The 21,037-nt window shown below is 40.7% G+C and overlaps 2 protein-coding genes across 2 annotated transcripts in view; both read left to right on the top strand.

The window, feature by feature from the left end:
• The window catches only part of LOC138963942 (uncharacterized), a 180,010-nt gene that overhangs the window by 122,348 nt on the left and 36,625 nt on the right, over positions 1 to 21,037 (top strand). The gene's annotated exons all lie outside the window — the stretch shown is intronic.
• LOC138963655 (phospholipid-transporting ATPase ABCA3-like) overlaps positions 1 to 21,037 on the top strand; it is a 54,649-nt gene that overhangs the window by 32,586 nt on the left and 1,026 nt on the right. The window contains exons 13-23 of the mRNA XM_070335502.1: positions 521 to 741; positions 1,792 to 2,044; positions 4,077 to 4,447; positions 5,136 to 5,326; positions 8,689 to 8,887; positions 12,884 to 13,077; positions 14,104 to 14,119; positions 15,011 to 15,322; positions 16,823 to 17,046; positions 18,523 to 18,710; positions 20,637 to 20,807. Coding sequence (XP_070191603.1) covers positions 521 to 741; positions 1,792 to 2,044; positions 4,077 to 4,447; positions 5,136 to 5,326; positions 8,689 to 8,887; positions 12,884 to 13,077; positions 14,104 to 14,119; positions 15,011 to 15,322; positions 16,823 to 17,046; positions 18,523 to 18,710; positions 20,637 to 20,807 — 2,340 coding nt within the window. The remainder of the gene's footprint in view (positions 1 to 520; positions 742 to 1,791; positions 2,045 to 4,076; positions 4,448 to 5,135; positions 5,327 to 8,688; positions 8,888 to 12,883; positions 13,078 to 14,103; positions 14,120 to 15,010; positions 15,323 to 16,822; positions 17,047 to 18,522; positions 18,711 to 20,636; positions 20,808 to 21,037) is intronic.

Genomic DNA, 21,037 nt, shown 5'->3' with positions numbered 1-21,037 from the left:
GGTGTTCATTTTGCACGTGTGAAGATGTCTTTCGGCGATTCCTATAAATATCTAGTACGTAACTTTGTGTGAAGTTAGTGGATATGTTGTTGTTGTTGTTGTTGTTGTTGTTGTTGTTGTTGTTGTTGTTGTTGTTGTTGTTGTTGTTGTTGTTTTGATCTTGTTGCTCTTGTAGTGTTCTTGTTGTTTTTAATGATGATGATGATGATGATGATGATTGATGATGATGATGATGATGATGATGATGATGATGATGATGATGATGATGATGATGATGGTGATGATGATGATGATATGGTGGTAATGGTGGCAGTGCGATATGGTACTTGTGGCTAAACTTCAACTGCCTCAGGGACATTCGCCTCCATCGTAATTGTGGCTTTTGTTTTGTTGCTTGTTGTAGCACGATGTTTCGGTTGTTTGTCTATCTCTTCGCTTATTCTTGTTCTGAAAAACACGAAAAACGGAAAAATACAAGAAAGGCGGACCTGAACTGATTTTGTTAAATATGTTTCTGCAGGGTTGGAGAAATCTGCGCTACACTCGAAGAAGACAGCAACGAACAAACACAGCATTCGAGAGCATCAATAAAAGCACAGTCCGGTGCCAGCAACGGATACGAAAACCATGCCTTTACAAACGATCCCAAGTCTCGCAAGGGTAACCGTGTCGCCGTGACAGGCGAGAACGTCAGCCTGAATATGGGTGGCAACTCTGGTTACGGAACTACTGACATACTGTGTAAGTTTGTTTAAAGACATCGGACACCGATTGACAAAAAACAGATTTCACCAATATTTTGCTGTGTTCAAACACGTGTGACAAAAGTAGAGGGATCAGTTCAGTAGATTTTTCTGTTTTTGTTACACTTGTTTTAACACATTCTGGAAACATCACAGACAAAATATTAGCAAAATATTAGCAATGTCAATTTCTGTGGTCAATCGCGTTCGCATGTTTTTAATGTATAGTGTCTAAATGAATTAAAAAAAAAAAAAGAATTGTAGGTTCTTGGAACGTTTAATTATTGACAAAACAAAAAGTTAAATTTACTAGAACGTCGACCCAGTGTTCTTTTAAGTAGACAGTCAGACAACATGATACAGCTAATGAACTTATCTGAACATCGGCATTACCTCGCCGGCATTTTGCAAGTGAGCAATTCTTTTTTCTGCCCACGACCATCACTTACAACAAAACGTTCATTGATATAAATCGCTGTAACTGTTTTCTGCCCACGACCATCGCTTACCATAAAACGTGTCTTGATAGAAATCGCTGTAACTGTTTTCTGCCCACGACCATCCCTTACCACAACACGTGTCTTGATAGAAATCGCTGTAACTGTTTTCTGCCCACGACCATCCCTTACCACAACACGTGTCTTGATAGAAATCGCTTTAACTGTTTTCTGCCCACGACCATCCCTTACCACAACACGTGTCTTGATAGAAATCGCTCTAACTGTTTTCTGCCCACGACCATCCCTTACCACAACACGTGTCTTGATAGAAATCGCTGTAACTGTTTTCTGTTCACACCCATCACTTACCACAAAACGTTCCCTTCTAACGATACTCTTATCGTCCACCAAATCAGATATATATTGCGTTTTAAGCTATAAGAGCAGCACGTGTACGTGTATAAGCGTTGTTTGTTGTGCTCCATTTATTACATTGATTGTTTGCGGCATTGTTATCTGTGATTTTCTGAATAAATTGTTCAAACCAAAACGTTACCTGCTAGAAACCGCTGTAACTGTTTTCTGCTCACGCTTGATCCACGTCACAGCCTTTAACCACGGGTTCAACAAACTGACCGGGATGTCCCTGCAGCTGTCACGTTTCCGTGCCATGGTGATCAAGAAGATGCTGCACACCTGGCGCAACCGTCTCATCACGCTGCTGCAGATGATCTTACCTGTTGCCTGCGGCGTTTTTGCGCTGGCCGTCGATTTTGTTACACCTGAAGAACAGAACCAACCGCTCAATTTCACACTCAGTCCGTTCGGAAGGACCTACGTTCCGTACTCCAATGGAACAAAGTAAGTATGATCTAAGGAACAAAAGTATTCCATTTCGTTCCGTGCTCCAATGGAACAAAGTAAGTATGATGTAGAAACAACAGTATTCCAATTCGTTCCGTGCTCCAATGGAACAAAGTAAGTATGATGTAGAAACAAAAGTATTCCATTTCGTTCCATGCTCCAATGGAACAAAGTAAGTATGATGTAGAAACAACAGTATTCCATTTCGTTCCATGCTCCAATGGAACAAAGTAAGTATGATGTAGAAACAACAGTATTCCATTTCGTTGCGTGCTCCAATGGAACAAAGTAAGTATGATGTAGAAACAAAAGTATTCCATTTCGTTCCATGCTCCAATGGAACAAAGTAAGTATGATGTAGAAACAAAAGTATTCCATTTCGTTCCGTGCTCCAATGGAACAAAGTAAGTATGATGTAGAAACAAAAGGATTCTATTTCGTTCCGTGCTCCAATGGAACAAAGTAAGTATGATGTAGAAACAAAAGTATTCCATTTCGTTCCGTGCTCCAATGGAACAAAGTAAGTATGATGTAGAAACAAAAGTATTCCATTTCGTTCCGTGCTCCAATGGAACAAAGTAAGTATGATGTAGAAACAAAAGTATTCCATTTCGTTCCGTGCTCCAATGGAACAAAGTAAGTATGATGTAGAAACAAAAGTATTCCATTTCGTTCCGTGCTCCAATGGAACAAAGTAAGTATGATGTAGAAACAAAAGTATTCCATTTCGTTCCGTGCTCCAATGGAACAAAGTAAGTATGATGTAGAAACAAAAGTATTCCATTTCGTTCCGTGCTCCAATGGAACAAAGTAAGTGTGATGTAGAAACAAAAGTATTCCATTTCGTTCCGTGCTCCAATGGCACAAAGTAAGTATGATGTAGAAACAAAAGTATTCCATTTTGTTCCGTGCTCCAATGGCACAAAGTAAGTATGATGTAGAAACAAAAGTATTCCATTTCGTTCCGTGCTCCAATGGATCAAAGTAAGTATGATACTAGAAACAAAAGTATTCCATTTCGTTCCGTGCTTCGATGGCACAAAGTAAGTATGATGTAGAAACAAAAGGATTCTATTTGTTCATATTGTTCCCAGTTACATTTAAGCATAGAGTTTGCCAATTGAGCTGAGGAAAGAGACAAACTTGCGTCGGTATCGAATGGCAATATCAGCTGAAGAAAACGATAAAGCATAATAACCAACCAACCAACCTTTGCCAGTTACATGCACTCAGAATTAGAATGTTCACGAGAGGAAGTAATCGATAACAGTATCTTAACAGTATGTGCATTCATTTGCAAAACTGTGCAAACTTTTATGACTTCATAATTGTGGTCTGTGTCAGTAAGCATAACTAATTGTTCATAAATTTGATCTGTGTCAATAAGCATAACTAATTGTTCAGAGATTTGATCCGCGTCAATAAGCACAACTATTTGTTCATAGATTTCATCTTTGTCAATAAGCATAACTAATTGTTCATAAACGTGATCTATTGCAATAAGCACAACCTATTGTTCATTTAATTTGGCCAGTAAGCATAACTAATTGTTCATAAATTTGATCTGTGTCAATACGCATAACTAATTGATCATACATTTGGTTCGTCAGTAAGCATAACTAAATGCTCATAATTTTGGTCTGTGTCCATGCGCATAAATATGTGTTGATAATACTGTGTTCTGTTTTAGTTGAACATTAGGCGTGGTGCTGACTGTCCCTTGTCTGTACTCATTTTCTGCAGTCTCTTTCTGTCATCTCTCCTTTTATTTGCTGAATACGTCCTTATAGTGACGAAACCGGTCCATGTTCGTATTCATATTTAAATGGCCATGCTTCTGTTGAGTACAGTAGTATTGTTATTCTGTTGTAATTGTTCATACATTGGCTTCTTACCACAGTCCTACGACAGAGAGCGACGAAAACCTAAGAGTCAAAACCGGTCAATTTTCTTAAATGCCCATGTGTCTGGTGATTATATTTGAATTGTTATTTTGTTGTATTTGTTCACAAATTGTCTCCTCCCGTAGTCCTACGACAGCGAGTGACGCGGCAGCCAAAGCCTACGCCTTTCAGATCGGACAAACCGAAAGCCTGGAAAACATCAACCTTGTTTCTGACTGGACCAACATGAGTCGGTACTTTCTGAAGCGATCCGAGGACCTTGGAACCAACAACTACAACAAGAAGGTCGTCATAGGCGCCCAGTTCGACTCGGACAACGCCTACAGCCTTCTGGCCAGGGCCTACTACAACGGTCAGCCGTTCCACGCTCTCCCCACCTCAGTGTCCTACCTGCTGGATGGTGTGGCCAGGCACTTCGCTGGACCTGATCATCGCATCTCTACCGGCCTTGACCTCTTTCCCAAGAACCAGGAAGACAGCGCCGAGGAAACGCAGGGTAATGATTACAGCTTGAATGAAGGGGTGGGGGGGGGGGGGGGGTATTTAACGCGGCACTTGTAATACCCGGAGCCGGTATGCAAGAGTCGAGGTTAGAGACTGAAGTCCGTGATAAACTGTACCTGCCATGCAGTTATTCCGAAATATTGCTATTCTGTTAGACACGAGGTGGAATTCAGGGGTTGTGATTAGATAGTCTCACACACCCCTGTTCTGATCATCGGTCCTTATTTCCACGGAAGTTGCTCAATATCCCCAGGGCTTGGAAACATGAATACGCTCATGCAGGACAAATAACAAATAATGTTGGGTAAAAAATGATCTGTATTGCAGCTCGCTTTCTTTAGTGACAAAGCGACCCGAATGTCCATGAGCAGAACATCGCAGAATCCTTATTCTTATCCGATTCCAGATGATCGTGTTACTTTGCACGGCGTTTTGGATCCGCTGCTAATATGAAGCTACGTTAGGGTTATAGATATGACTCACACATCCTAACCTTAACACGCATCTGTATCTGTATATATGTTGTCATTACCTTCGCTCTGAAAGGTTTTGTCATATTTCATCGGGATTATCGTGTCATGGCGTTTCTGGTCCGCTGCTACTGCAAAGCTACTTTAGGGTTTCAGGCATGACTCGCACATCCTAATCTCAACACACCTGTTCATCTTTACCTGTTGCAGCTACTTCTGGCCTGCAGGGTTTTGTCATCGGCATGATCGTGTCGTTCGGCATGGCCTTTCTGGTCAGCAGCTTCGTCTACCTGGTGGTCAAGGAACGGCAGGTGGGGGCCAAGCACCTGCAGGAGGTCAGCGGGGTGGGACCCATCGTCTTCTGGGGCGCCAACTTTGCCTGGGACTACTGCAACTACCTGGTGAGTGATGGGTGTTAGCGTGTGCTAAATATGACAATGAACACTTATAAATCGCCCCTTCTCGCTAGAGCTCACGGCGATGTCCAATAACAACAAGTCGCGTAAGGCGAAAATACAATATTTAGTCAAGTAGCTGTCGAACTCACAGAATGAAACTGAACGCAACGCAACGCAGCAAGACCGTATACTCGTAGCATCGTCACTCCACCGCCCGTGGCAAAGGCAGTGCCCGTGGAATTGACAAGAAGAGCGGGATATTCGTTGCGCTGAGAAGGATAGCACGCTTTTCTGTACCTCTCTTCGTTTTAACTTTGTGAGCGTGTTTTTAATCCAAAGATATCATATCTATATATTTTTGGAATCAGGAACCGACAAGGAATAAGATGAAAGTGTTTTTAAATTGATTTCGAAAAAAAAATTTTGATAATAATTTTTATATATTTAATTTTCAGAGCTTGTTTTTAATCCGAATATAACAAATTTATATGTTTTCGGAATCAGCAAATGATGGAGAATAAGATAAACGTAAATTTGGATCGTTTTAAAAAAATTTATTTTTTTTTACAATTTTCAGATTTTTAATGACCAAAGTCATTAATTAATTTTTAAGCCACCAAGCTGAAATGCAATACCGAACCCCGGGCTTCGTCGAAGATTACTTGACCAAAATTTCAACCAATTTGGTTGAAAAATGAGGGCGTGACAGTGCCGCCTCAACTTTCACGAAAAGCCGGATATGACGTCATCAAAGACATTTATCAAAAAAATGAAAAAAACGTTCGGGGATTTCATACCCAGGAACTCTCATGCCAAATTTCATAAAGATCGGTCCAGTAGTTTAGTCTGAATCGCTCTACACACACACACAGACAGACAGACAGACAGACACACGCACATACACCACGACCCTCGTTTCGATTCCCCCTCGATGTTAAAATATTTAGTCAAAACTTGACTAAATATAAAAAGACAGCAGAGCACACACATACACAAATACAAGACAATGTTCAGAAATAACTCCTTCGGATTTTGTATGGGTTGTGGAAGAGCGTAAACACTTGCGTTTCCTCTGACAAACATTGGAGGGGTCAAACACGACCTGGACACTTCAAGTTGAGTGTGAATGTTCTGTTTGAATTGTGATATCGATGTCAATATATGCTAAGTTGATTCAGCAAAATATTCACCCTGGACTGTTTTAAAGATGTAGTGGGTTTTTACATTTAGTCAAGTTTTGACTAAATGTTTTAACGTAGAGGGGGGAATCGAGACGAGGGTCGTGGTGTATGTGTCTGTGTCTGTGTGTGTGTGTGTGTGTGTATGTAGAGCGATTCAGAGTAAACTACTGGACCGATTTTTATGAAATTTTACATGATAGTTCCTGGGTATGATATCCCCAGACGTTTTTTAAATTTTTTTGATAAATAGCTTTGATGACGTCATATCCGGCTTTTCGTGAAAGTTGAGGCGGCACTGTCACGCTCTCCTTTTTCAACCAATTTTTGGTTGAAATTTTGGTCAAGTAATCTTCGACGAAGCCCGGACTTTGGTATTGCATTTCAGCTTGGAGGCTTAACATTTATTTAATGAGTTTGCTCATTAAAGTTGTCATTAAAATCGATTTTTCGCAAACAGATTTAAAATTGATTGCATCGTATTCTTCATCACATTCTGAATCTAAAAATATATACATATGTCATGTTTACTCTTAAAATGTGATCACAATTAACGAAAATAGATAATTAGTCTTACGATTAAAATGTAAGAAATCGATCCCAAAATGATGTCATCTTATTCGTGATCATTTCCTGATTCCAAAAACATATAGATATGATAGGTTGTATTCAAAACAAGCTCAGAAAGTTAACAAGAATACAAAAAAGCGCACTTTCCTGCTTAGCACAATACGCTACCGCGCTAATCTGGTGTGTCAATATCACTACGTTTTGCACGTCAGGGCCGGACCAAATGAGTTGTAAGGGGGGGTTCCTCCTTTTTTGGGGGGGGTAAATCAGCGAAGTGGCGAAGCCACAAGCGCGCGCCTGCAAAGCAGACGCGCGAACTAGGGGGGTCCGGGGGCATGCTCCCCCGGAAAATTTTTGAAAAACGGTTAAAATCTGTGCAATCTGGTGCATTCTGGGCCTTGTTTTGAGGGTTAAGAGCAGCATTGTTTTGGTGCTAAAACCAGGCTAGTAAAAGTCAAAGCAAGGTACATGCTTTTTCCAGGGGTGGGGTTCCGGAACCCCTGGAACCCCCCCCTGGGTCCGGCCCTGCACGTGGAAGGTGAGCGATTTCCTTCACGCGGGGATTGACGAAGCTGTACTGCCTTAGTGAATAAATAGGCCTACAGTGCGTTCAGTTTCATCCCGTGAGTTCGACAGCTTGACTAAATGTAGTAATTTCGCCTTACGCGACTTGTTCTTTCTTCTTGTGTCGCATTTGAAAGTACATACATTCACAGACATCCAGGAGATTTAACATTATATTTATTTGTCCATATATATACACGTAATATTCGTCCGCGAAATCAGATATTATATTGCTTTTAAGAGCACGCTTGTAAACTTAGCTTGTTGTACTCCATTAGGTTTATTGGTTGTTTGCGGCATGGTTATTTGCTATATTATCTGAATAAAATTGTTTATACCAATTATATTTAGACGTTGTCATTACTGTACCTGTGTGCAGATTCCAAGTCTGTTCCTGGTGATTGTGTGCATATACGTCAAGCCTTTTTTTGATGATTGTGTGCAGATTCCAAGCCTGTTTCGCGTGATTGTGTGCAGATTCCAAGCCTTTTTCTGATGATTGTGTGCAGATTCCAAGCCTTTTTCTGGTGATAGTGTGCAGATTCCAAGCCTTTTTCTTGTGATTGATTGCAGATACAAAGCCTTTTTCTGGTGATTGTGTGTAGATTCCAAGCCTGTTTTCCAGTGATTGTGTGCAGATTCTGAGCCTTTTTCTGGTGAATGTGTGCAGATTCCAAGCCTTTTTCTGGTGATTGTGTGCAGAATCCAAGCCTTTTTCTCGTGATTGTGTGCAGATTTCAAACCTGTTTCTCGTAATTGTGTGCAGATTTGAAGCCTTTTTCTGGTGATTTTGTGCAGATTCCAAGCCTTCGTCTTGGTATTGTGTGCAGAATCCAAGCCTTTTGCTCGTGATTGTGTGCAGATTCCAAGCCTTTTTCTGGTGATTGTGTGCAGAATCCAAGCCTTTTGCTCGTGATTGTGTGCAGATTCCAAGCCTTTTTCTCGCGATTGTGTGCAGATTCCAAGCTTGTTTCTCGTGCCTGTGTGCAGATTCCAAGCTTTTTTCTCGTGATTGTGTGCAGATTCAAAGTTTTTGTGCGTGATTGTGTGCAGATTCCAAGCCTGTTTCTGGTGATTGTGTTCGCGGGATACAACCCCGAGGCGTACACGGGAGACAGTCGTCTGGGTATCGTGTTGCTGGTGCTGATGCTGTACGGGTGGGCCGTGCTGCCCTTCATGTATCTTTTCTCCTTCCTCTTCTCGCAGGCCCCTACCGCCCTCGTCTTAACCATCATCTACAATGTTCTCAGCGGTTAGTTAAATATAGACATATAGAAAACTTTCTTATCTCAAAAAGAGAAATTCAGGTGTGGTGTATACATATATATCACCATCCTCATCATTATCTACAACGTTCTCAGCGGTAAGTTAATCAAAGACATAGAACACTTAATTATCTCAAAAAGATAAATGCAGGTGTGGTGTATACAACTACAATGTTCTCAGCGGTAAGTTAAACATAGACATAGAACACTTTATTATCTCAAAAAGAGAAATTCAGGTATGGTGTATACATACTCGTATATTACAGCATCAGACAACATACAACATAACACGTAAGAACGTAAAGCAGTCAAATTCCTGGTACCCACAGCAACAATGATAACATTTAACATCACTACACATTCATTATGCTAATTATTTAAGCTAAAACTCGTAAAAGAGTCAAGTGATGATACATTAGGACAATACATTAAAAAAAATATCTCTAGTTGTCATTGTGTTCTTGTTGTTGTCCACATGGAATAAAACATTTGAATGCTTTTTTTAAGGCCTTCCTAAATTGGGCGAAACACTTAATTATTGATATCAGCCTTCATGGAACGCTTACTCATAGATAAAATGAAACATACACAAACATGTCTATTTTTAGTTTAAATTTACGCTTGTATTTGTCATCGCTTTGCTTTCTTGTACTACCGACTTCACATTATATGTGGTATTAAAGGCACAGTAAGCCTCCCGTAAACCATCACAGATACTGTCAGGCTTTTACACACAGTACAAACACCCTTCCATTTGAACGCTCATCAAACGGGAACATTTTAGATGCCCTACGTAAAGAGCGAGCAATTTTCAAAGAATTAATTTTGCGGATTGTTTCCTCACACAATCGGACCGTAGTGCGTTTGGGCGCTAGACCTAACTTTTAAAAGCTAAATAATAAATTGACAGCTTGTTACACAACCATTCTTAAATCATAAAAGAATTCTTTTTTCATCAAGACAAGATCAATACAATTCGAAGTTTTGAAAGTTTGAAAAAAGAAAAGCCCGGAAGCAGGGTCACGCAAGGTCGTGGTTCTCGTAGCAGACGACGGTTTATGCCTGTCGCCAGTTCCTCTGAACAGTCAAAAGCCATCGCTAGAGTTCTTGTGAACCACAGCCGTTTGTTTCGTGCATAGTCAGAGGTACATACTAACGTGCTATTGCAGATAAGCTCACAGCAAATTACAAACTGACGACAACATTGTGAAAAGGGAAACTGGATCACACGAGTTCACGATGGCTCAAGGGTAAGATAAACCACGCAAAAATAAATTCTTTGAACATTGCTCGCTCTTTACGGAGGGCACCTTGGATTTTCTCAAGCGGTGAGTGTTTCATTGAAAGGGTGTTTGTACTGTGTGTAAAAGCCGAACAGTATCTGTAATGGTTTACGGGAGGCTTACTGTGCCTTTAAGTCACGATTAGAAATACTAATATATATAGAAGTTCTTTAATCGAATAGCAAAATAGAAAATCTTATTATTACGAGATAATGCTTTTTATGTGCATAGCATGCCTTAATTGTTGCTTTTTGGGATTGTATCTTCACTGCCACGTACATGTTTCTCTAAGGGGATGCAATAAAGTTGTCTTATGTGTTATGCCTTAAATATGCGTTATGTCACTATTTGGTTTCAGTTTAAGTTTAATTATAGTATAAATTTGGCACTATTGCGCTCAATAAATATAGATTACATACTCCGAGTTCTGAATATCGTGCATATTTCCCTAGGGTCGATTTTCAGGTATTACCGAGCCTCTGGCGAGGTAATACCTGTAAATCGACCCGAGGGAAAATATTCACGATATTCAGGACGAGGTGTGTAAGCTTTTTATCCCATTACTCCGACGTTTTCATAAAAAACGAACTTTTTGACACAAACTCTGCGAGTGCCTGTTTACTGCTCATCAAACCTGCTGCCACCGTGTCATGATACTCATGTGCGAAACTAGTCCACTTTTGTCTTTTCGTTTCCAGGATTGTGCCGTTGAATGCATTTGATACTGTGCAGTTACCGGCCTGTTTCAGTCGGTTACCCGAGCTGGCATTCGTCAAAACTGCGAAAGACCGCATTCTGATAATCTTCGCTTCACAGCTAGCGACGGGAGAAAATGATACCCGAAGGGAAGTAACTCATTTTTGACCTGAGTTCAGGATTCGAAAGACCGCGTGTCTGATTTTACAAGCGATGAAGATGATTGCTGAGTCTGTGCTTATTCGAGCCTTTGTGCTTCAGTGTTCAAATTTGGATTACCTACTTCTTCAATCGTCACTTACTGATTTAGGTGAGCCTAACTTTGATGTCTGTCGTTGTTTTAGGCCATTAGGTATCTGTCTGGGGGAAAACGGCGCACCACTGGCGAGTCAAGTTGTTTGTATGCGGCAACGCATGTAGCCTAGTGGTCTCTGTATGTCCAAGATCCGACCTTCTTCGCCACCTTTTATTCTAACAGTATCACCAACTTTGAAAATGGCAATTTCCATGCTGGTCAACTTGAGCCGAATATACTACATGTATAGCAAACGACAGATCCTGCTGCAGACGACATATCTGTAGCAGACGACTGATGAGACAGCCTTGTTCTATTGAACCATATTTAGCAATCAATGCTCTAAAAGCGATAACAAATGAACAAAACTATAAGCATACTGTTTTAGTGTAAGTTTTATTTTGTCGCTCAAGATTTTGAATCAGGATGTTCTCGGGATTGATCTAAGCGGTTGCCCATGAAGCGTACCTCGTTACGACAACTTTACTAGAGTTGTGCGCCTTTGAATCACTGTGTGTCTCTGTCGCTGTGCTCTCTGTCTCTCTCTCTCAGTCTCACCGCGTCGGACAACTCATAATCTTCACTCAGCTCTATTCACCCAAACAGATTATGTACATTCTTTGTTGTTTTCTTTATTTCTTCAGTGATAATGTTTGTAGATCGTTAGCCATACGTCAGTTCGACTTTTATACCGCAGAATATCTCAATCGTTTTGCTGAAAAAAAATAGTCCCCGAGTTAACGATAAATATGTAGATGACCTCTAAATTATTCAAATGTACTCTGAAATCAAAGACAACAAGAAATTCCTCCGATAGGAACTACACCCCCGTCAAAGGGAAATAACCTTCTCAGTTGGTGGCAGTGAGAATGGTTATTTCCCTTTGACCAACGGGGGTGTCCGTCTATACCAGGCCTTGTATAATTTTAATCCACCAATAACTCCCTAACCGTGTGTTTGACTGGTCCCAATTTTTGTAAGGACCGTCTCAGGAATGTATAGAACCTGTTCACCAAGTTTGGTGACGATCGGTCCGTTCATTCTTGAGATCTACTTGCGAACACAAACACATCGAGTGAAACCTATACACACCCCTATACCGGGGGTGTAATGACCTATGACAGGTGAGATCGAGACTCGGTTGTGATGGATAATTCATATGGTTGTGATGGGTAATCCAGAATAATCCCCTCTACAGCTAACAGAGACAAAGAGGCAGGTCATGGGATAAGATGCCCTTTTCTTTTGAGAATATGCACATCGTCGCCACACTTCGCCGCCGATGGCTTAATTGCTGATTGGTGGAAGTGTTCATTAAGGCATGCGTTTTCCTAAACTCACGTGACCTCAAGTCAAACCCATTTGACCTCAATCAAAACACGTTTTGGGCGATCAGTGCGGGCCTGCGATCATTTCCACAACAAATCGTGAACTCCGAGGAACTCGTGAACGCTGATTTTCGAAAGAAAAGGGTATTGTATTGTGTAACGTGCACATCAGAGCTACGGCAGGTGTTCGTCTCGATCGCAGGATAATGCCGTTCGGAAGCGTGGAACATGCCGGATCCGGCTCGTTTTGAAAAGCGTATCCAAGTCAAAGCGGCTCTTACTCTACCAGTCCGCTGAAAATCCTGCAAGAGTTATTTGCGACCATCGTCTATTAAGTAATGACATTGACAAAAGTGAAACGAATTAATGCGTGTGTTGCAGGCACCGTGACCACCATGGTTGTCACTATCATGACGTCACTGGGAGGTGACGAAAAAGACGTTGCTGACTACATCAGCTGGGTGTTCCTGGTGCTGTCCCCAAACCACTGTTTTGGCATCAGCTTCATGGACATGAACACCAACTACAATCTCTTGGATTTCTGTACCAAACTCAAGTACCCGGAGTCTTGTCATGTTATGCCTGGTCCCTGCTGCAAAGGAATAGGTGAAGGTTTCTTTAGTGTTTGTATTAATGTACTGGTGTGGTTAGCAAAGACAATTAATAAGAAACGACAACGAATAAATAATCCAAGACTTGTCTTATGTACGCTTTTCGCTCTCTTCCGAAGTGAAAATGATTTCTTACATCAAAAGTGAAACACGGTTTAAGAAGACGTCATAACGCTAACTATGGCATCACATAAGGCCAAAAAAAAAAATTGTCTGTTTAGGGTAACCCGACCGACCCTATCGATTTGGCGCCGACCCAAAAACTTTTTTTTGATTTCAAAAAAAAAAAAAAAAAAAAAAAAGAGGTAAAAATGCTAAAAAGAGACATTTGCCGTTTATTTCTCTCCCTTTCTCTCTGTTTTATTTATACGTTAGTTTTGAAACATGTTTTCATCAAATATAAGAAGTGAATGTTCAGCCAACATAGCATTTACACCAACAAAAAAAAAAAAACAAAAAAAAAACCTACCTACCTACCGACCCTACTTTTTTTGGTCATGTTACCCTAAACAGACAAATTTTTTTTTTGCCTAAATAACATTCTGTAACATTCTGTCACTTTTCCTGCATGTCTCCCGATTAATTGACAATAGAAATTGTCTCGGTGACTTCGTCATAATTATCAGCAATAGACTCTTATTCGCAATGTCACCGCCAGGCTGTGCATGTATCGGTATCGTATAGCATTAAGCTGGACCTACACTTAACCGCGTGACATTTCCCGGTTGTTTTTGTTTTAGTAATTTTGTTTTTGTTTTGTATCATTTGTCCTTGGAAAGTTCTGTCCGGTTTTGGGGGAATGTTTTGTTTTTCTTTTATTTTGTGTGTGTGTGTGGCTTTTTCTATAAAAAAAACCCACACCGATTCATCCGTATGTTTCATTTATTTTTTGGGGTGCTATATTTGACAAAGAAATGGTTTGAAAGTCAGACACAAAATATAGAAAGCAGACTCGGGAAAGGGAGCAGAATATTTCAAAATCATTACGAGAGGTCACCCAGTTGCTGTAATTTTTAGCTTTTCAACATTCTTTACCACTTTTAACTTTGATGGATATTTCCCTTACACTTTGCGGTAATGCGCTTTCTTATCTGATTTTCTGTTTGCGAAATTCCACGCAAATTTAGCATAGCGATGAAACGGTTACATAAATATTTGCATTACTTTTGAAACTTGTTTGGGCAACCTTCAAAAAATATGTTGCTAAAGTTTAGCCCTTATTTCTTGTTGTATCATTTGTGACCCTCCACCACGAAATGAGTCGCATGTCACCTCGCGCGGTTCTGCGCAAGGCTTAATATAAGTCCGCGGAATGTCTGGTAACAGTGTGAGGGTCACCTTAGTCACAGGCTCATAACTCAAACAGTTTGTGCTCTTTTCTAAAACGGTTTTCACCACTGGATAGAGCATAAAAAACTCTTTAGGAAAATGTAAAAATATGAAAATCATGCAAAGGTGACAATCATGCGACTCATCCCGTGGTGGAGGGTCACATTTTGCAACGATAACTAAGTGTGGTTTGAATAACATGCATCGGTCTTGAATAGCGAGAACTGTTGAAGAGATGATAAACAATAATAAACAACCAACAAACTCAAAATCCAAAAACAAATTGACTGCCAACGTTCCATATTTCAGAATAAAAAGACAAGAAAATTAAGTTGTTGGAACGGTTCATTTGACAATTCAAAACGTTACGTTCACAGATATTATTATTGTTTTCCTGTGCAATTAAAATACAGCTGGGTCGATATATCTGTGAACGTGACGTTTTGTTGTGTCAAATTAAACGTTCCAACAAATTACCTTTCTTGGTTTTTTTCATTCAACCAACCGACTAGTTTGATTAAAAACTGAGTTCAAAAAAACATCCGTCATGTTTGCACTTCGCACGCAGGCAAAGGGTGCGGTCCGGGCTCTACCTGTTTCGACTTCAGCGACAATTATTTAAATTTTGAGTCCCCTGGCATCGGTCGCTCCGTGTTCTTCATGGCTCTGCAAGGCTTTGGTTTCATGGCCTTGACCTTGCTCATCGAATTTCACGTGCCACAGCGTCTGGTCTACTTATGTCGCGGCAAGCGTGACACGAGCGACTCGGACCAACATAACAGGAACATGCAGCTGTCCACGTTGAACGGAACAGTGACGGAAGACAGCGATGTGGCCGAGGAAAGGAGGCGTATCAACTCAACGGCTACCGATGAGCTGTGTAAGTGGTTTTTACATTTAATCAAGTTATGGCTAAATGGTTTAACATAGAGGGGGAATCGAGACGAGGGTCGTGGTGTATGTGTGTGTGTGTATGTCTGTCTGTCTGTGCGTGTGTGTGTGTAGAGCGATTCAGAGTAAACTACTGGACCGATCTTTATGAAATTTTACATGAGAGTTCCTGGGTATGAAATCCCCGGATTTTTTTTTCATTTGTTCGATAAATGTCTTTGATGACGTCATATCCGGCTTTTTGTAAAAGTTGAGGCGGCACTGTCACACCCTCATTTTTCAATCAAATTGATTGAAATTTTGGCCCAGCAATCTTCGACAAAGGCCGGACTTTGGTATTGCATTTCAGCTTGGAGGCTTAAAAATTAATTGATGACTTTGGTCATTAAACATCTGAAAATTGTAATTGAAATTATTGTTTTTATAAAATGATCCAAAATTACGTTCATCTTATTCTTCATCATTTTCTGATTCCAAAACCATATAAATATGTTATATTCGGATTAAAAACAAGCTCTGAAAATTTAAAATATAAAAATTATGATTAAAATAAAATTTCCGAAATCGACTTAAAAGCTAGTACGTCTTATTCCTTGTCGGTTCCTGATTCCAAAAACATATAGATATGATATATTTGGATTAAAAACACGCTCAGAAAGTTAAAACGAAGAAAGGTACAAAAAAAGCGTGCTATGCAGCACAGCGAAACCACTACCGCGCTAAACAGGCTCGTTAATTTCACTGCCTTTTGCACGAGCGGCGGACTACGGTCATTGTGAAAAAATGCAGTGCGTTCAGTTTCATTCTGTGAGTTCCACAGTTTGACTAAATGTAGTAATTTTGCCTTACGCGACTTGTTTTCTTCTTTATTTCTACATTTAGTCAATTGTGAGTGTTTGTGTGTGTGTGTGTGTGTGTGTGTGTGTGTGTGTGTGTGTGTGTGTGTGTGTGTGTGTGTGTGTGTGCTTGCGTATTTGTGTATGTGTGTGAGCGCTCACAATTTCAATTTGCAATATGTAGTAGGTTACGTTGGAATACCCCCTGCGGGTTAGGGGGAAGAATTTACCCGATGCTCCCCAGCATGTCGTAAGAGGCGACTAACAGATTCTGTTTCTCCTTTTACCCTTGTTGAGTGTTTCTTGTATAGAGTATGGTCGGTTTTTATAAAGATTTTGGTCAAGCAGTATGTAAGAGATGTTATGTCCTTTGTGCTGGAAACTTGCATTCTCCCAGTAAGGTAATATATTGTACTACGTTGCAGGCCCCTGGGGCAAGTTTTTGATTGGTGCGTTTGTGAACAAGAAACAATTGACAAGTGGCTCTATCCCATCTCCCCCCTTTCCCCGTCGCGATATAACCTTCGTGGTTGAAAACGACGTTAAACACCAAATAAAGAAAGAAAGTACGTTGGAATGTATTGAGTGTACTCAGGCCAATCAACATTCCTAGTGTACTGCATGGTTGAAATAAGTCTTGTCTTGCGTCTCAGGTAAGACAGACTCCCTGTTGATGGTGAACCTGTACAAACACTACGGCGACCTGGTGGCGGTGGATCACCTGTCGGTGGGGGTCAAGCAACAGGAGTGCTTCGGCCTGCTGGGTCAGAACGGGGCGGGCAAGACCACCACCTTTAAGATGTTGACTGGACAGGTCATGGCCAGCTCGGGCAACGCGTACGTCAAAGGACACGACATCAAGAACAACATTAAACAGGTAAGAACATTTTGTAAACAGAACATGTACTATTTGGATATTTTTCAGTAGCGGAAAGTGTAAAAGTTAAGATGATTACTCACATTATTTTGATAACAAAAATGTGTGTTAGAAAGTAGAGATACGACGAGCCCAGGTACGTATAGTAAGACGCCGAATGTGTATATGTGTCAATGTGTGCGGGGGGGGGGGGGGGGGGGGGGGGGAAGGGGGGGGGTTGGGGGGGTGTCATTTCGCAATTAATACTTGACTCCATTAAGAAACATAATATCATGCTTAGACTGAAGACATACACTGGTGGGTTTTTCCTTAAATCAGGTGAGGTTGTTAAAATTCGTTCACTTATCCCCGTGTCTTTGCATTAGCAAAACTATACATAATAATCAACCATTTAAAATCGGATTTTCAATTCTGTTTTTAAACTTGGTCAACCAAACAATGTCATAACCACAGTTAGGTTTAAACAAAACTGTATTCAATTTAACTATCGTGACATATACAATATCTGGCATTTAGGAACCACACTCAGGCATAGTGCTTATGTAAGCGAATCCCAATGAAAACAATACAGAAGCAAGCACGATGGCGGACACGATTTCGTGAGTGCATTTTTTCTATTGTTTGGTGCTTTTTCCGATGGTTTGGTGCATTTTTCTATTGTTTTGTGCTTTTTTGTAATATTGTTTGGTGCCTTTTTCGATTGTTTGGTGCTTTTTTATATTGTTTGGTGCATTTTTTGTATTATTTGGTGCTTTTATCTATTGTTTGGTGCATTTTTTTTATATTATTTGGTGCTTTTTTCGATTGTTCGGTGCGTTTTTCTATTGTTTGGTGCTTTTTTCTATTGTTTGGTTTATTTTGTCTATTGTTTGGTGCTCTTTTCTTATGTTTGGTGCTTTTTTTCTATTGTTTGTAGGTGCAGTCCAACCTTGGTTACTGCCCGCAGTTCGACGCCTTACACGATCAACTATTTCTATTGTTTGCAGGTGCAGTCCAACCTTGGTTACTGACCGCAGTTCGACGCCTTACACGATCAACTATTTCTATTGTTTGCAGGTGCAGTCCTTCTTCTTCTTCTTTGTTCATGGGCTTAGAATCCCACGTTCACTCATGTTTTTTGCATGAGTGGAATTTTACGTGTATGACCGTTTTGACCCCGCCATTTAGGCAGCCATACGCCGATTTCGGGGGAGCAGGTGCAGTCCAACCTTGGTTACTGCCCGCAGTTCGATGCCTTACACGATCAACTATTTCTATTGTTTGCAGGTGCAGGCCAACCTTGGTTATTGCCACCAGTTCGATGCCTTACACGATCAACTATTTCTATTGTTTGCAGTTGCAGTCCAACCTTGGTTACTGCCCGCAGTTCGATGCCTTACACGATCAACTATTTCTATTGTTTGCAGTTGCAGTCCAACCTTGGTTATTGCCACCAGTTCGATGCCTTACACGATCAATTATTTCTATTGTTTGCAGGTGCAGTCCAACCTCGGTTACTGCCCGCAGTTCGACGCCTTACACGATCAATTGACCGGTCGAGAGACACTGACCATGTACGCCAGACTGAGAGGCGTGCCCAGCGAGAACATTGACGACGTGGTCAACAGTCTGATCGACATTCTCTTGCTTCACTCGCACGCTGATAAACTGAGTTCAGCTTACAGGTTGGTGGACAGAAATGGTTATCAAAATCAGAATAAACAAGTCGCGTAAGGCGAAATTACTACATTTAGTCAAGCTGTCGAACTCACGGAATGAAACTGAACGCACTGTAGTTTTTCACAAAGACAGTACAGCTTCGTCAATCACCGCGAGAAGGACATCGCTCACCTTCCACGTGCAAAACGCAGTGAAATTAACACGCCAGAATAGCGCGGTAGCGTATTGTGCTATTAAGCAGGAAAGCGATCTTTTCTGTATTCTTGTTAACTTTCGGAGCTTGTTTTGAATACAACCTATCATATCTATATGCTTTTGGAATCAGGAAATGATCACGAATAAGATGAAATCATTTTTGGATCGATTTCTTAAATTTTTATCGTAAGACTGATTAATATATTTTCGTTAATTGTGATCACATTTTAAGAGTAAACATGACATATGCATATATTTTTAGATTCAGAATATGATGAAGAATACCATGCAATCAATTTTAAGTCTGTTTGCGAAAAATCGATTTTAATGACAACTTTTATGAGCAAACTCATTAATTTATTTTTAAGCCTCCAAGCTGAAATACAATACCAAAGTCCGGGCTTCGTCGAAGATTACTTGACCAAAATTTCAACCAATTTGGTTGAAAAATGAGAGCGTGACAGTGCTGCCTCAACTTTCACAAAAAGCCGGATATGACGTCATCAAAGCTATTTATCGAAGAAATGAAAAAAAATGTCTGGAGATACCATACTCAGGATCTCTCATGTCAAGTTTCATGAAGATCGGTCCAGTAGTTTTCTCTGAATCGCTCTACACACACACACACACACACACATAGACACACACACACACACACACACAAAAACTCACACACACACACACACACACACACACACACACACACACACACACACACAGACACACATACGCACATACACACATACACCACGACCCTCGTCCCCCCTCTACGTTAATACATTTAGTCAAAACTTGACTAAATGTAAAAACCAAGAAAGGTATGTTGTTGGAACGTTATATTTATAACAACAATCTGAATTTTGGAACGTTATATTTATAACAACAATCTGAATGTTGGAACGTTATATTTATAACAACAATCTGAATGTTGGAACGTTGGCAGTCTGTTTGTTTTTGGATGGCTGATTATGAAAATCAGAGCGTTTGATTTTTTCTTCTTCAATCTTAGACTGCAGTCAATAGTTTGAAATGGGTGCGTTCGATTGCCAGAAACTATACCAAAGATCTTCGTGAAACTTTGCATGTGAAATCTTCCAGATGATATCCCACACGCCCCCCCCCCCCCCCCCCCCCCCCCACCCCTTTGTTTTAATAAATGTTTTTGATTACGTTATATCCGTCAGTAAAACAAAATTGAGGCGGTGCTGTGGCGGACGTATTTGTCAATCAACTTAGGAATAAAATGATCATCGACGATTTTGAGAGAAGTTCATTGTTTACGTCATAAGTGTCTATCTGTCTAAGGCCAAAAAAAAAATAGGTCTGTTTACGGTAACCCGACCGACCCTAGTTTTTTTGCGCGACCCTAGACTTTTTTTTTGGCATTTGGGGAAAAATAAAAAAAAATCTTGTTTTTTTTTGCAAAATAACGTAAAAATATGGTTTTTTGGGAAAAAAAAAAAAAAAAAAAAAAAAAACAATCCCGACCTACCGACCCTATTTTTTGGGCCTATGTTACCGTAAACAGACCTATTTTTTTTTTTTTTGGCCTAATTAAAACGACTACTGGGTCGATGCACTGTAAATGTGACGTTTTGTTTTGTCTTTAATTCAAGGGACCGATAACCTACAGTTCTTGATTTTTAAATCCAGTTTTGATGTTTAAGCTGACGGTTGACTGAATGTTTGTACATCGCTTTATGCGACTTTGGTTGGGTTGCTTTTCTTTCTGCCAGCGGGGGCACCAAGCGCAAACTGAGCACGGCCATCTCCCTGGTCGGGGACCCAGCCTTCATCCTGTTGGACGAGCCCTCGTCAGGTATGGACCCCGCTGCCAGGCGTCACCTGTGGAACGTCCTGTCACAGGTCAGGGCCAGCGGTAGAACGCTGCTTTTTACTTCTCACAGGTGAGTGTGCTAACGAAACACTGTGACACGCACACACACCCTCTCTCATACACACTCTCTCTCTCTCTCATACACGCACTCTCTCTCTCTCATAACCGCTCTCTCTCTCTCTCTCATATACAAACGCACGCACGCACACACACACACACACACACACACACACACACATACACACACACACACACACACACACACACACATACACACACACACACACACACACATGCGAG

The sequence above is a fragment of the Littorina saxatilis genome, linkage group LG4, assembly GCF_037325665.1.
Source record: "Littorina saxatilis isolate snail1 linkage group LG4, US_GU_Lsax_2.0, whole genome shotgun sequence".
In the NCBI taxonomy this organism is placed as follows: Eukaryota; Metazoa; Mollusca; class Gastropoda; order Littorinimorpha; family Littorinidae; genus Littorina; species Littorina saxatilis.
The sequence above is the reverse complement of the archived record's forward strand: the minus strand, read 5'-3'. Positions and strand labels throughout refer to the sequence as shown.